The sequence below is a fragment of the Patagioenas fasciata genome, chromosome 22 (genome assembly GCF_037038585.1).
Source record: "Patagioenas fasciata isolate bPatFas1 chromosome 22, bPatFas1.hap1, whole genome shotgun sequence".
NCBI classification, from domain to species: domain Eukaryota; kingdom Metazoa; phylum Chordata; class Aves; order Columbiformes; family Columbidae; genus Patagioenas; species Patagioenas fasciata.
The window spans coordinates 3523968-3540064 of NC_092541.1; the positions used below are offsets into that span (position 1 = coordinate 3523968).

The 16097-nt window shown below is 50.1% G+C and overlaps 1 protein-coding gene across 4 annotated transcripts in view; it reads right to left on the bottom strand.

Moving 5' to 3' along the window:
- Positions 1 to 16097, bottom strand: part of ASIC2 (acid sensing ion channel subunit 2) — a 400281-nt gene that overhangs the window by 78935 nt on the left and 305249 nt on the right. The window contains exon 1 of one of the 4 annotated variants that reach the window (XM_071798185.1): positions 8518 to 9350. The exons of the other annotated variants lie outside the window; for them this stretch is intronic. Within the exon in view, the coding sequence (XP_071654286.1) occupies positions 8518 to 9048 (531 nt within the window). The 5' untranslated portion in view covers positions 9049 to 9350. Of the gene's footprint in view, positions 1 to 8517; positions 9351 to 16097 lie in introns of those variants that run through there. 4 annotated transcript variants of the gene reach the window in all.

The following is a 16097-nucleotide window of genomic DNA, read 5'->3' on the forward strand; positions in this document are numbered from 1 at the left end:
GGAGACTGGGACCCATCACCTTCCCCAAGAGGCATCGTCACCCAAGACAGGGTGACAAGCCACCAAGGAACATCCCCAAACCAGCAGCGCCCACAACACTAATAAGAAGGTAGATGGATGACTCAGTCAGGCCACGAAATGCAGAGAAAGGTGCTATTTTTAATGTCAGGATAGCACAGATCCCACCCACCACAAACTCCGAGCTGTTCCCAGCGCTTGGCGTCTCTCTGCACGTCCCGTCTGACCCTTCGCAAACCTCTCCAGATGTTTCCAGCACCAGGAGAGTCGCTGTTACAGATCGAACCCAAACCACTTCTGCATGTGCAAAGCAAAAATACATAGCGTGAGCAGATCTTCTTGGGACATTAACAGAATCAAGTGTTTCCTATCGCCTAATTATTACAGTTTTAAAGGAAAGCAATGCCCAAGCCAGAAGGCAAAACATCTAAGAAAATCTTTGACCTTTTTAAAATGATATTGTTATCTACCTTCAGCCAGCTATCGGTACTTGTTCCTCTAAACCATTTGGTGCATCTTCACATGCAACACTCTCCTGTGCCAACACACAGAAACCACGATGGAGTGGCTTCTACCCCATGTACCAGCCTGTGCAAAGCTACAAAACCTGCAATTTATGTCGATGGATCTCCTTCCCACATATGTATTATCCTTCCCAAGAGGTGGCAGAACCTGAATCCAGGAGCCACTCTAAACGTAACCTTCTCAGCCTTGGGAAGGATGAGATGTGGTAGGGGAACGAGACCTGTAATTTAACCGCATCGCCAATGCTGCAACCCATTACTTGATAATGATGGTTTAATTTGGTGGGAGTAGCAGGGCAGTGGATCAAATTCTGTCAGAAGGAAAGAGCCTCTCAGAGTTGAACGGTTTGACTTTGAGAGCAAAAGGTCTGTTGAAAAGGAGCAGATATTGATGTGAATGCAAAAACACATGGGTTATAAAACACACGTCCTGCAGCCCATACAAACACCAAGAGCAGAGATGAAGCTTATCCAAGCAGCAAGTCACACTTCCACAGGACTATAATGAATTTATTCCACCTCCCTACCCAGCTAAGAACGTTATTTTTACCCGTCTCCCATGGCTTTGCTATGCAAGTGCCTTGGATGTGTTGGTACATGCAATTAATTGAGCACAAAAGAAGTTAAAGCAGGTGAATCGACACGAGCAGAAAAGTGATGGGGAAATGTCCATCGCTTGGGGGAAAATCAAAGGCAGAGGAGTTTCTGGAGAATGGTAAAACACCCAAACCAACCAAATTAACACACACACACAAAACACCCGTCAAACCAAACCAAACCAAACCAAACCACCACATCACACCGAACAGCCAAGACAGGAGCATCCACCTGTCCCAGCTCTCTCCTTGCAGAAAAGCAACAGAACAGCCTCTGCCCTTCAGCATCATGAAATCAGACGATGCTCAGGTCACGAAGATCATACTTTCAATGCCTTGAAACTGCACTTAAATTATTTAATGAGAGAGCAGTGACCAGAAAGCGGGACACTGGAATAGCCTCCTACAACCACAAAGCCACCCCGTAAAGAAAGGGACCTTTATCTTGCCAAAATGCTGGGGACACTGGTGTCCCCAAGTCCAGCAGGGAAGGACAGAGGATTAAACGCTTCCAGCCACATCTGGAGACTGATAAACCTGGCTGGAGGGCAAGGATGAGGGAAACTGGAGCTCTGTTCAACACAGGGACAGAGGAGAGGAGGCAAAGCATGTTAAGACAAAAAGCAAAATGCACTTTTCAGAGGAAAACCACTGGCTGGGTTTGCATGCACCCCTGTCCGGCCGCTCCATTGAAATATCTTGGTGGATGCATGACAACAAGTGTCAAAAACCACTGATAAAACACAGGGTGATAAGTGCAATAAGTCACCCCAGACTCGTAGGAGGTTCCTATGGAGAGACTACATGCACGCAGGCGTTATTAGAAATGGAATGATGGATGTGTTAGATATTATGGAGCGTGTTGATTTTATGATGGTGTAGGCAGCTGGGAACACACGCACACAATGTCTGGATTTGTCACCTTTTACAGGAAATATTTTCAGTATTGTTGAGCAATGAATTACTCCACGTAACCCTATGTTGAGCCGGTTGGGAAGCACCAATGCATTAAGTCTAATAAAGCTACAGGACGAGCTTTAAGTCAGCAACATATGCTGGGAACCTATAAAGATTTACATGCCCACAATGAGACGCTTTCAATCATTATATGGTGGTTTTTCCTTAGTTCCAGCTGTTGAAGTGTTTTTAAAAGGCAACAAGAAAAACCAAACCACAAAGGTTTCAGTCTTTTCCCACTGTATTATGCAACTTTTCCCCAATGCTGGTGACAGTAATTCCTGCTTGTGAATCACAGCTAATTTTGTTATAATAGGCCATTCTTCTTGATTTAATACACCATATGAAAATCAGTATGTGAGCGAGTGCGGTCATAAGATTAGTAACAGCTCTAACTCTTAATTTATGTTCACACTTTACTATTGCAAAATGTAAAACTCAAGGGTGCTGGGGAGGATGTTTTTGCTGGAGTTTGTTCTACTCCAGAAGTAAATGACAAAATGGGAAGAGAGGGGAGGGGAACAATCCAAACCAAGTTACAAATACCTGCTCCCACGGTATGAAATCACAGCACTCGGGGTGAGGGGAGAAGAGAAACTAGAAGAGGAATTCCCAGAAGTGATGAGAACAAAGTGAATCGGCTGCATCATCATGGAGATTTGTAACAATAGGGTTTGTAGAGAGAAGAAAAAGTATAGAAAGGACCATTTCCACAGGAGAGTGAGGTTCATGGGGGACTTTGGTTATGGAGTCGCAGAGAGATGATGGGACTGGATGTCCCCAAGGTGGCGTGGAAAACATCACAGCATCACAGTATGTTTGGGATTGGAAGGGCCCTGGAAAGCTCATCCAGTGCAATCCCCCCATGGAGCAGGAACACCCAGCTGAGGTTCCACAGGAAGGTGTCCAGGCGGGTTTGAATGTCTGCAGAGAAGGAGACTCCACAACCTCCCTGGGCAGCCTGGGCCAGGCTCTGACACCCTCACCAGGAACAAGTTGCTTCTCAAATTTAAGTGGAACCTCTTGTGTTCCAGTTTGATCCCATTACCCCTTGTCCTATCATTGTTTGCCACCGAGAAGAGCCTGGCTCCATTCTCATGGCACTCACCTTTTATATATTTATAGACATTAATAAGGTGCCCCCTGCCTCAGTCTCCTCTTCTCCAGCTCCAGAGCCCCAGCTCCCTCAGCCTTTCCTCACACGGGAGATGCTCCACTCCCTTCAGCATCTTGGTGGCTGCGCTGGACTCTCTCCAGCAGTTCCCTGTCCTTCTGGAACTGAGGGGCCACAACTGGACACAATATTCCAGGTGTGGTCTCCCCAGGGCAGAGCAGAGGGGCAGGAGAACCTCTCTGACCTACTGACCACCCCCTTCTAACCCAGCCCAGGTACCATTGGCTTCCTGGCCACAAGGGCCCAGTGCTGGCTCATGGTCACCCTGCTGTCCCCAGCACCCCCAGGTCCCTTTCCCCTACATTGCTCTCTAACAGCTCATTCCCCAGCCTATACATCACCAAGATGCAAAACTTATAGCCAAGCAACAGCCCTGCTCGCAGGCTTCGCTCTAACCAGCGATAGATGCATTGCAGTAATACCCCGTGAACCGACCCAAGCAGCTTTCCAGCATCTCCAGCCCGCAGCGTGATGGGAAAAGCAAATCCAAAAGAAAAACCTCATCCCAGTTCCAATCCCAGCCATCCCACTGCAAAAAGTGACTGTTTTCAGGATAAATGACATTACCCTGAGTTAGACCCGGACTAAAGCGCAAAGTCCGGTAGCCTCTCTAATTAAACTCTCACAGCATCTCAAAGTGTGCAGGGGCAGCAGGAGCCCAACTCTGATTCATCCTCATCCTCCAGAACATGTGGATTTGCACCGTGTTTATTTAACCTCCCCACGCCCCTTTCCTTTGGCACCTATGTAACAATAAGAGTTATTATTCTTTGCGTTCGGTATGTATTAGTAGATGGTCGGTGGATCCTGAAGCAATTTGCAAATATTAATTAAGCCTTTGCAGAATCCCCGAGTAGTAGGTAACTGTAATTACGCTCCTAATTATATTAATTCTGCTGTAGGCTGGCACGTAATTATTTGGAATCTATTATATAACTAAAACAAACCTATGTTGATGATTACATGTTTAGCATGAGACTAACTGGTATTTCATTTCCTGGCTGATGGTTTCAGCATAAAGGAAATTATAATAAAAAGCAAAATAATGCACAGGAAAGTGCTGTTTAAAATCTCTCCTGTGTTTGAGGCCAAAGGGGTTTGGTCCTGTACCCCAACCTTGGGAAAAAAGGACCAGAAACTGGGAGAAACCCCCAAGTTTCATGGTGGTACTGGGAAAACCTGAGCCCAACCATTTCCCCACTAAACAGATTGTTTTCTTGCCCACCTGAAATAACAGTCCCCGGAGTTTTCATCCCAAACACCTGCTCAGGTTTTGTTAAAACCGACCAGTGCGCCAAGTTTAACTCTCGCACCCGGACCCAGGTCAAGCGGGATGCGAAGGATTCAGGAGCACGTTTTGGCACCAGCACAACCCAGCCCTGTTCCTCCCAAACTGGGGGCCGAGAGGGTGCAATAAATGTCCCTTTGATTGAACAGATGGAGATGAGGTTCTCAGGGACATAGGTGGGGAACGGTTGGACTCTATCTTGGGGGTCTTTTCCAACCGAAATGATTCTATAAACCACCCCAAACCCCTCTTTGGAGCCAGCCCATCTTTCATCGCTCACCGTACACACAGCGCTTTGCACAGTTCAGTCCTAATTCCTCCTTGGATCCTTCGATGCTAACTAACACCAAATTAGTAATATTACTTAATGCCGTTGCAGCCTGATGAACAGAGCACGGACTTGGCGCTGCTGCTTTAACGAGCGAGGCTGAGTCCAACTGGCTCCAACTGCAGCTCCCTTCAATGGCACCGCTACAAACCGGGACCATATTTAAAGCTTCAGCCCCACATCAGCATAATTAAACGCAACTCGCTTCCTTTTCCAAAGCAATAGGAACAGCCAGCCAGATTTAAGTTATGTTTGGAAGTGGAGCTAAAAAAAAAATAGTTAAAATAAAAATATAACAGAACAAGGGTCTACAAAGGAATCGGGTAAAACAGTTTGGTTGCAGTGGAATGAGCAACATCCCCAAACAAACAAAACCACGTGCTGAAATTACTGTGCAATTAGTTATGGTGGAGCTAAATATGGTACTTAGAGCTAAGCTAAACGTCAGTCCATCCATCACCAAAATTCAATGAGAACACAGGGCTGGAAATGTCTCATTAATTTAATTTGAGGAGTGGCAGCTTCACAGCAGACAGTGCGGATATGTTAAAACATATTCCTATGTTAAGGAATATTCTTAAATGGCGCTATCCTGCAGCAGAGCAGCACCCAGGTCCCTATGCAACCGTTACCCTGTTCAGGATGAGGTAATTAGCCCATAAACCCAAATTTGTGGGATGTATTAATAACTTTCGCAGAAAGAAAAATTTAAAAGAAATATTAAGAAATCAATAAGCACAAGTAAGATAAATACTTGGGAAACAAAGAGGGGAATAAATCAACACCCAAATTCAAGCGATGCAAAGTAATCGTCCATTTAATCCCAAGACTCAGTTACTAGGGCTGTTCCTGCAAGGGAAAGCAAATACCATCTGTAACCATTAAACTGCAGAATTCCGATGGGTTTATGTGATAAACCAGAGGTTTCTGGAGGACACCAACTGAAGTCTCCGCATCAGGGCGACAGCTGAGCACGTGCACAACCATCACCTCCTGCAAGGGCTTTTAGGTCCAGCCTATGGAAATAATAAACCCACATATATTGACTGAGGGGTCCGAGACTCCATCTCCACTTACAACCACCCTCATCCAGCTGGAAAACTCCACACACAACCAACAAACCCCACCTAGAGCAGGCAGAGAATAAGGCAAAATTCAGCGCTTGGAAATAAGCTAAAACTGCAACATTTTAGTCCTGCGGCAGCAAGTTGCGCAAATCAGGGTAAATTCACTATATGCTGGGGAATAAAAAAGCAATGCTAGCTACACGTGTGGGGGTTACTGTGTTTATTCTCTTTGCTTTTTCACATTACAGAAGTGCAACTGCTACCGCACCCTAATGGTCTAAAGAAAGTGAGGTTGAAAAGAGGCAGACAGAGCTGCAAAGAATAAAAGGACACCAGCTCTCTCATCCAGAGCCTTTTCTTCTGCTTCAGATCTATGGGAGGACTTGTTTGCTCAAAAACAACTCTGGTTTGGTTGTTTTATTACCCAATGAAAGATTCAGCCCTGCGAGCATTACCTTTTGAGAGGGGAAACCCTCTTTGAGCATCCAAGTAGGTATTAAACTGCAAGGCACTCTATCATTTATTCAGTTTACATTTGATCTTTCTCATCTGCTTTGCTCCAAATCTATGATCTGTGCCCAGTTCAAACCGCACCATTTTCTCGCCCCTCGTGGGTGTGATTCCCTCCCAACTCAGAAGAAAAGCAGGAGCTCCCAGCATCCCAGACCCAAAGGGATGCCCTGAGTTTGGTACCTCGATCCCAAACCATGTGCCCTGCAGAGTAAGGTCAGACTCCAGAGACGCTGTTCCCAGGATCTCCCAGCACACATCTCCTCTTCCCTACGGATTCACAGGTGGAAAAGCTCCTCAGCCTTTACTCAAGGACAACGCAGAGGTCACTCTTTGGCTTTACAACAGCGAGGAGGAAGGAGGTGCCGTGACGGAGGGAGCTGGCACTAAACCCCCCACCCCACAATGTGGTACCGGGGTGGCAGATCCAGTCTGGCTCCCATATCCCCCCATGGTACGAAACAACAGCTGCAGAGCACCGGTTACAGCAAACCCTGAACTCCCCATCACTCCATAGCATCTTTTACCCACGTCAAGCCAAAACAGCACCTCAGGCTTTCTGGTCCTTGGGACACAAATGACGCTGCCTTGCTCACCACAACTTGGATCAAGAATTCATTAAGACCTGCAGTCAGGCCTTATTGATAATGAGCAAAAATCATCACACTTGTAACCAGGGGAAAGGGGAGGCAGCTTTGCACAGCACAGAGGCCAAGTGCCTGCTACTCCCACATTTCTCTATGCCACTGTACTTGCAGACTTGTCCTGCTAGAAAGGACCCATCTCAGCGTGATATTTCATTTTTCAAAGCGTCCCATTTCTGCTCATCTTTGCAGCAGCACGTGCTAACTCAACAGTCCCGGAGGTTCACTTCATCCCCCAGGGATTTCTTCCCCTCTCTCCTGCCCTTTACAATTCAGCAGCCTGCTCGGTGGATGTGACAAGCCCAAAGAGACAATTTCTTTTGATTTTACGTATGCATCTCAGGCCGTGCTTCCAGAAGAGGGAATTCAACTCCTCTCCGGCGTGAGGAGCAGCAACAGCTCAAACTAGTTATCTCTCCCTACAGACAGCAGCACCGCTAAGAGCAGCAAGAGTATTTAACCAGAGTGCAAACCTCTCTCTCCTGGATATCTGCAGAGATTAGAAGAGCAGAATATTCCAGCACAACAAACACGCAGCTGCTATCAACGAAGTACGAAATGGCCATTCAAAAGAGCCCAGTTTCAGCTCTTAAAATTATTACGATTCAGTATCTCCTCTTACCGTTTGCAAACAGTCCCGGAGGAATTTTTTCAAGCAGATAACACTCCTTGTGGTTCACAAAACAGCACCCTGAGTGTTTGATCCCATCACAGAGTCCACAACTCCCACCTGGTGCATCCCACAAAGGGGGCCAGGGACACTTCCAGAAGGGTAAAGGCTCCAATTAGCAGAGCTCATCATTTGCAAACCAAATCAGGCTGCACAAACAGCACACAGCTGCGCAGGGTGAGGCTCGACTAACCCACCAGGAATTCACTGGGCAGCCAAAGGAGCAGGCAGCAAACTCAGAGCCAAGCCTAACGCTGCATATGGAGTTCACCTGGGGAAACTTTGCCTCCTAGCTGGAGGTGGAAGAAGTGGAGATGGAACTATGCTGAGAGCAACGGGGAAAGCGTGGCAGAAGTAGCTGGGATGGCTGCACCGTTTGTAATTAAAAAATATAGGGGGTAGCGAGCCCCTCATCACCCACTGCTGATAGCCAGAGTTACCCTTAAACCAGACAACACCAGCTTTGCTCCAGAGGAGGAATAAGCACTCGGGCACACAGAGAATTGCCGAGGAGCTTCTGAAGGGGGGGGTTGGGGGGGGTGTGTGGAGAGAACTTTGCAGCTGGGGCGGTGGGTCACCCCCCCAGAGATGCTGCCCAAGGACCCGCAACCGGCCCCCGAGCGCCCCAAGGAGCGGCACGACCGTGGGAAAAACACGCACCCGGCGGCGGCGGGGGGAGCGCGGGGGGAGCGCGGGGGGGTCCGGGCCGAGGGGAACGGGGGTTCCACCGAGCGCACTCACCGCGGAGAAGTTGTGGGGCCCGCAGAGCTCGCCGCGGTACTTGCAGGAGAGCAGCATGTCCTCCAGCTGGTGACCCAGGCGGTCCATGAAGTCGGCGCTGATCCCCTCGTAGTGGCGGGGAGGCAAAAAAAGGCGAAAATCGGCCAGTTTGGCGAACCAGCGGAGCCGCGCCTCGTCGCCTCGCAGCAGCTCGGTGAGCAGCGGGCGGGCGGTGCGGTTGGGCAGCAGCAACCCCAACCAGTGCCCCGCGTAGTACAAATCCCCCTTGGAGAGGCGGGGGAAGCGCAGCGGGTTGTTGTTGCAGAGGGTGACGGCGGGGAACGCCAGCTGCCGGCTCCACTCGGTGCGCACCTGGGTGTGCGAGGGGAAGGAGAGCCAGTGCAGCAGGCGGTTGGAGGACCAGGAGAGCAGCAAGCCCAGCGCGGTGCAGAACGCCAGCACCCACAGCGCCCGCCGCGGCAGCGCCGCCCGCCGCGAACACATGTGCCGCAGCCCGTGCAGCCGCGGCGGCCCCCGGCGCCCCCGCGCCATGGGCGCTCCCCGGGATCAGGGCGAGCAGCGCCGCTCCATGCCGGACCCCCCCGCTACCACGGCCGGCAGCGGCACCGAGCGGCGGGGGGAACCGCCGCGGGGAACCCGCCGCCGCCGCGCCGGCACCGAGCTCTCCGCCGGCCAGCAGTTCCGGCAGCGCGGCATGCCGGGCCCCGCTGCTGCCGCTGCTGCCGTGCCTGCTGCCGCCGCCGCCGCCGTCGCCGCCTCCCCGCCGCACCCCGCGGGGGGCAGCGGGGCGGCCCTGCCCGTGTGCCCGCCGGACGAGCCTGCCCGGCCGCGCCGCTCACATGCTGCGGCGCCCCCCCCCCCCCCGCCCTTCCTACACCCCCTCCCCGCCGGCCCCGGCAGCGGAGCGCTCGGCGCGCCCCCGCGGGCTTTCCCCGGTGCTCCCCGACAACAACCGGCGGTCGCTCCGGGACCCCTCCCCACCCCCGCTCGGCGGGGCGAGCGGTGCGGGTTCCCCCCCGCCCCGGGGCGGCCGCTTCTATCCCCGATCCGCCGTTCCCCCGGGAAAACCCTCCGCCGGGCGCTCCGCGGAGGAGGAAGAGGAGGAGGAAGAACGGGGCGAAGCTTTCCCGAGGTGCCAGCCGCGCTCGGGAGGCGGAGGGAGGGCGGGATGCTCGGCCCCGATCGCTCCGCTTCTTCACCGAATAAAATACCCCCTCCCCCGCCACTATTTATCCCCCGGCAAAGCAACGGGGAGCGGGGTCCTGCCCGGGAGCCTTCGCTCCCTCTCTCTTCCTCCTCCGCCTCCTCCAAGCCGGAGTTTGTTTTTCTGATTTTCAGCATCCCCAGGGGAAAACATGATATCACAGACACAAGCAAAGCCTCCAGAAATACAGGCAAGCTTTGCAGCCGGCTGTTTGTAGCGGTTGTGTTCAGGGGAACGTGGTTCATTGTTGTTGGTTTGTGGGTTGTTTTTTTTTGGGGGGGTTGCATTTTGGTTTCCGTAGTAAAGCTGCCTCATGGAAGCACAAACGCGTTCACCAAAGCATCACCTGCCCCGACCCTTGTTACCCATTTCCCTGCATCACACCGAACCCTGGCAAGCCCTTTGGGGACACTGGGCTCATTTTGCCCTGCGCTGGACACACACAAAACCCTTTTCCCCCAACACCTTAACAACACAGCAAGAACTTGCGATATTTGCTGGCATCTCATCAGGTTTACTTAGCTCCGATCTCTCCGAAGCAGCTCGCTGTTACCTTCATTTTGATTTCAAATAGCGCCAAGCAGCATTCCTATAATTGTGTCCAATTAAGCTGTAAGTGGCGATAACTGCTTTGAATCCCCTCTGATCTTTTTCTTTTTCCCCTCTGAATTCATTTTCCATGTGCGTTTTGATCCCTTGTACGTTTTTACCCAATAGATGGAGCCGTTACAGCCTGGTTATCTCCAGCCGCTTTCAGAGAGGCTTTTTTTACTGTGGCAAAGCTGCAAACGTGCAGCAAATCCCCAAATCCCACTCCTGGTGCTGCGGCTGCGGGGAAAAATGTGTTTGAGGGGCCCTGACTTGGTGCCTTTGTGCTCTGGAGTTGGTGGCAGCCGCGATTTGCACAAACGCGTTGCTGTGGGCTCAGCTTTACTCCCTCGAATAACTGGGATGATTTGCAGCGTGTTCATGTCCGCGCTCTGCGGGAGTTTTTGCCATTTTTTAGCACTGCTCCTAAGCGTCAAACCCTTTTCAAACCCAGAAAGATGGCCGTGACCTTTCTTAAACTGAATGGGAAAAGGTCAGAAGTCCCTACATTCGTTATAACGTGATATCTGGTATTAATAGCTCCCCTTGAGCCTCTCAGCCTGGTTTCAAAGCCGATCTGTTGAAATTAGTGGGAGTTTTCCCCCCTTGGCTCACTCGCAGGGTAATAAACACCCAAACCACTTCACCATTTGAGGTTATTACACCCATGATATATCGCCACAAACCCAAGGAAATAAAAGATGCCTGGCTAGAAACGTCCTCAAATATTCCCTACCCTGGACTTTGTCCGCTTATTTTCAAGCTCTTTCCCTTCTCTAAAGGATTTTTCACTTCATTTTGGGCTGGGGTAGCTCAGCAAAAGGGAAAGTATAACAGGTTTGCATGGAAAGCTGCTTTTTTCCCCTTAAAAGCGCCCACTCCAAATGATTTGCTCAAATCTCCAGCCTGATTGAGCACAGGAGGGTAACTTAACCCTTTGGGAACCATCTCCATTCTTCCACTTACCCGACTTTCTCCTGTGACCCCCGATTCAGCCGAGTCCTGGTTAATTCTTCACGCAGCCAGAGCAGCTTAAAAGCTTATTGGGCTTTCCGCATGAAAGGAATAATAGAGCTGGGATCAATAAATAGTGCTTATTAATCAACGTATCACTTTGAAAATGATCCATTGGGGTGGGTGAGTTTGCTGCTTCTGTTGGAAAACAGAACCCTCTAATCCCCAGGGCGAGCGAGGTGCTGAGTTAAAAGCTCAGGTCCGTAAGTGGGAATTTGGTGCAAATTTCCCAGGTTTCTGGGCTGCAGCCTCACTTCACCCCTGTGAATGGAGTCAGTGCATCCTGGGATTTATTCCTGGATTTATCCTCAGTTTGGTGCCACAATGGGTTCCCAGGTGGTAGAACCAACGTGAATGTACCCAGGACAGCAAAAGCTGCGACATCGTCTTGGTTTACAGTGGTTTTATTCCCTATAATGAGGAGGTGAGGTGACAGGGATGGGACCGAAGGGAGCAGGACTCCAATCAGTGTTGGGTTTTGTGCCGCCAAAGCCCCTGTAAAACAACAATAGGCTTGATTTTAGCTCCGAGGAGCTCAAGCCCAAGAGAACAGGGGACAGACACCAAAAGGTTGGTTGTCCCCAGGGGGGAGGTTCAAGTCACCCCATCTCCCTGCACTGAAACATCCCCCGGTGCCTCTGGAGATGCAAAGGCTGAGCTCAACCAGGCAAAGCCCCGGGCTTTGCTAGGATGGGATTTGGGCTCCGATACCCAACAAACCGCCCCGGTGGGGCAGATGGGACGTTGCAGCCCAGCAGGTTGGTATCAATATATCCGAGAGGAAAACGAGCGTGTTCCTCTGTCCCGTTCCGCTGATTTTCTTCCCCAATAATTCTCTGCTTTGCCCAACCGCTGCAGAAAATTCCCGCTGAAGCCACCGTGGTATGAGAAAGTCATAAAACACTTGGAAATAGGGGTTTCCATGGAAGCTGCCATCTCAGCCTTAATTCTATTACTGCTGCCTCGAATCCCATCGTACGCCACAAACCCACAAAGAGCTTTGAGGAGCCCCGCAAACAGCATCTCTGTTCCCAAGAGGGGGTTGTTTCTTTTGGGTTTGGTTTATTTCCCTTGCAAGGAAATGATGGAGCTTCCAGCTGTGAAATTCTCAGAATTAACTGAGGATTCTCAGAGCAAAACCCTTTTGGTGCAGTTTCATCTGTTAGGGGGATTTTTGGGGCTGTGCGTTTGAATGTTGGGAGGTGAAATATTCGATCCGTAGCAAAACATTTAAGGCATATAAATAATATCTCGGTAGCCTATTTCTTCATCTGCTGCGTGCACTCTGGAATCAGCAGAGTAGTAAAATGGTTTGCGTTTTACAACTCGGCTTTCAGCTCCAGAAATAGGGAAACTTTGGAGATCTCATTTTCCATGCTGCGTGTGTATAGAGAAAAAAACCCAAACCCCGGGAGAGATCAAAGAGATGCCCAAGGGAGCAGAGATGCTGCTGCTCTTTTGGGGATTACGCTGGGACTCAGTGTGCGCAAAGCAAATAGAAGTGGGGCTTCCGGGGTTATGCTGAGGATTAATTAACGAGCTGAGGAGGAGCCACGGGGGGGGGGACCCGGCTGTCACCCCCTGTCCAGGTGGCACATTTGGGAATTCACACGTTCAAAAGGGTTTTCCTCCTCCTTCATCCTGGTTTTTTGGAGGGGACATGTGGCTGGTCCATGGCCTTGATGTACATTGAGAAACCCAATGGTAGATTGCAAAGTGATGCCGCACGCCCTCTAATTAGCGGAGTCTAATTAAATGAGCATTTCCTGATACAACCGCTATCCACTAGCTTTCCTTAAAGGAGCACAGTGGTAACCTATACATATATATATATAAAAGCCTGTGTATATATGTTTTCCTTCTGCAGGTAGGTAGAAAAGAGGGATGATTTTAATCTATTTTAAACTTCTCAGCTGGCATCCTCCCAATTATCTTTTATTTCCCCCCCTGTTTTCCATTTCACCACTGAAGAGCAGAGGGAGTGAAACCAATGAAAAAACCTCTGCATTTCTTAAGGACTAATTTTAACACCATTTCTTTTGAGCAAATTAAAAAGCAAAGTTCTTAATATCAGGAAGCTCCTTTTGTGTTCAACTCAATCTGTCGTTGAGCATCTCGGATGTATTGGTACCCAGGGCACAAAGGAAGACGGAGGAAAGGGAGGGATGGATGGGACATGGCCAGAGGTTGGAGAAATGACTCCATCTTTAGCAGGACACAAAAAGGAAATGGGATATTATCTCCTCTTTGGAGGGAGAGCCCATGTGTCTGAAGTTCAGAGCCTTGGGGCAGCTCTTCTGGTTCTCTGTGGTGTCATTTATTTGTACTTTTATTCCCCCATATATAAAGAGCTGAGGTTTGCTTGGAGCCACCCGGCATTTTGCTGGGTGCCGCAGTTTGGCTTAATTAAATTTGGCTTAATTAAAAAAGAATCTAGGGAAAGAAAAAAGAAATATAAGTGTAATTCAACGCTTTGGTCGTTGGCTGTGGAACCATGAGCTGGTCACTATGGGGATCAGATGTCACCTGTATAATCTTATGGGTAGTGGGATGCGATAGAGCGGGATCCCGGCTTCCCAATTGTGGGGGGATGATCCTGGGGTATGAAAAGTGGGTCTGGGGGCTCCTCCGGACCTCACCTGGCCCTAAATGTCACATCCTGAGGAGTCACAGCAACATGGGGCTTCCCCATGGCCATTTGGGGCTGAGCATCCTGGTGAATATTTCACGTCACCTCCTCTGTCTGGAGAGAAAATTCTCCTGCTGTCTTAATTCCACCGCTCCTGCCGCCCCTAAACCCTTTTCTTTTCTTCAGGTTAAATTTACTGGGCTTAGCAAATACAGAGGGAAGCTGCTCTGTGTTTAGATGCTGAAGGGGACTGAAAATTATATCTCTCCCAGGGAGTTTTGCTTCTAAATCAAGTTAAGGGAGCAATTTCTTAAGTTAATATTTATTCTTTGTCTTTCCCGGGTATCCGAAGGCTCTTCTGGGAGCCAGGTGGGAAATAGCCCTTTCTCTTCTTCAACCTGTTGCTGTTATTTCAAGCACAAGCTGCCACAGCTCCGTTCTTCACAGCGGCAGGGGGGGAAGCAGCGAAAATCACTCTTTAAATGCTAAAATACGAGCACAGCTCCACTGGGATCACCTCTTGCATGAAGCAACTCCCATCCTGCAGCACCGGGGTTGTATTTGGACGCTGATTTATTCGCTGCGTAAGGGTCACCTGCTGGAAAGCAAGTATTTAATTCTCTGGGCTGGTTTGGGGTCTGCGACAGAGGTTTTGGATGGAGTTTTAAGGTTTAAGGATAACTGGAGTGGTGGCATGGCCGGGGTCTGACCCACCACCACCTCCCCATCCCCAGACTTATTTACCACCCAGAATGATTTGTGGCACAAAGAATCGCACGGTTTGCTGCTGCAAAAATGAGTTTAGGGGCTTTATTTCTTTGTGAGCAAGTGGAGAGGAGGCATCGGTGTCCACAGCCTGGGGAGAGACGTCTGGGGTGCAGGGGTCGGTGTTTGGGACGGTCTCGTGTACACACGCCCCATCACATTCACAGACCCGAGCGCTCCAGCTGAGCGCAGGGGTCACATTGGAAGAAATCAATAAATGCAATTATTATAACAGATTGCCGGTGTACCCAGGGGATGCGGCTGGAAGGATCCGAGGGCAAATCTGCAGCAGATTCGGCTTTGGCCTCACTCTGTTCACCAGAGCGAGGGTGCGGAGGCTCCCGGGGCGACAGCCGTTTGCAGCTATCGGGGGGTTTTCAGTGATATTTCCCAAGCGAAACAACTGCTTTAAGCATAAGGAAAAAGTCTCCCCCTCTCCATCAATATAAACTTCAATTCCTGTCAAAAACTACTCCAAAAGAAACATTTTGACAGGCGCAAAGTTACGCGCTCGCTCCCATCCCTTTCAAATTCAAAGGGGATGTTGCAGCGCGAGCTCATGGGGCGATCCCCACCCGTGGAAATCCCAGGTGGCCGCAAACTCTTTGTGCTGCAGAAGGAGAATTTGGGGGCTTTTACCTTCTTTAGGTGGTTTGGCCAGGACTAGAGGGCACAGGGTGGGTGCGTAAAGCCTGTCCCCATTAAAACTGCCGCTATCCTGGATCCGCAGGGATGCCGGGCAGGTGAGCGCTACCTGCTGAGCATCTGAACAGAAAGGATCCGTCCAACGTCTCTTTGGCAGGCTAATGGGTGACAGCAGTTGTGTGGGAAGACTAATGGAGAAAAGGTTTGATAAAATAGAAGCGCCGTCCCTGAGTTTTTCAGATGCTTTTTTGCAGTTATATAATTTAGAAATGACATTGATTTAAGGAAAAAAAAAAACTAACACAACGATGCCAGGAAACTTTGAACACTTAGGGTTGGATTCTGCTCTCTTTGGCAGCAGTTTGGGTCTCTCGCTATGAGCATCAGCACATTTTCTGAGGATGGGGAATGAGAAACAAGATTTGGCCCCACACCCTTGCTAACCTCTAAATGTGGTACAGGGAGGTTTTGTTGCACTCAGGGAAGTGGCTGTGTTTGCATCCAGCCGATATTCCCTGTGCGTGTTGTTACCATGCCGACCGGCATCAGCGCAGCCCGGGGTGCAGGACGGGTTTGCACTTTGTGGGGTGTTTGTGGACACTGTCCTGGCCTCGCACGGACCCTTTGCAGGTGCCTCTTCCAAAGCACACAGGGAGCTCTGGAGGATGCTCAGCTCCCGCTCACCCTCCTGGATCCGGGCCCCCTTACAGACTTGGTGGCCTTTCCCCTTAAACA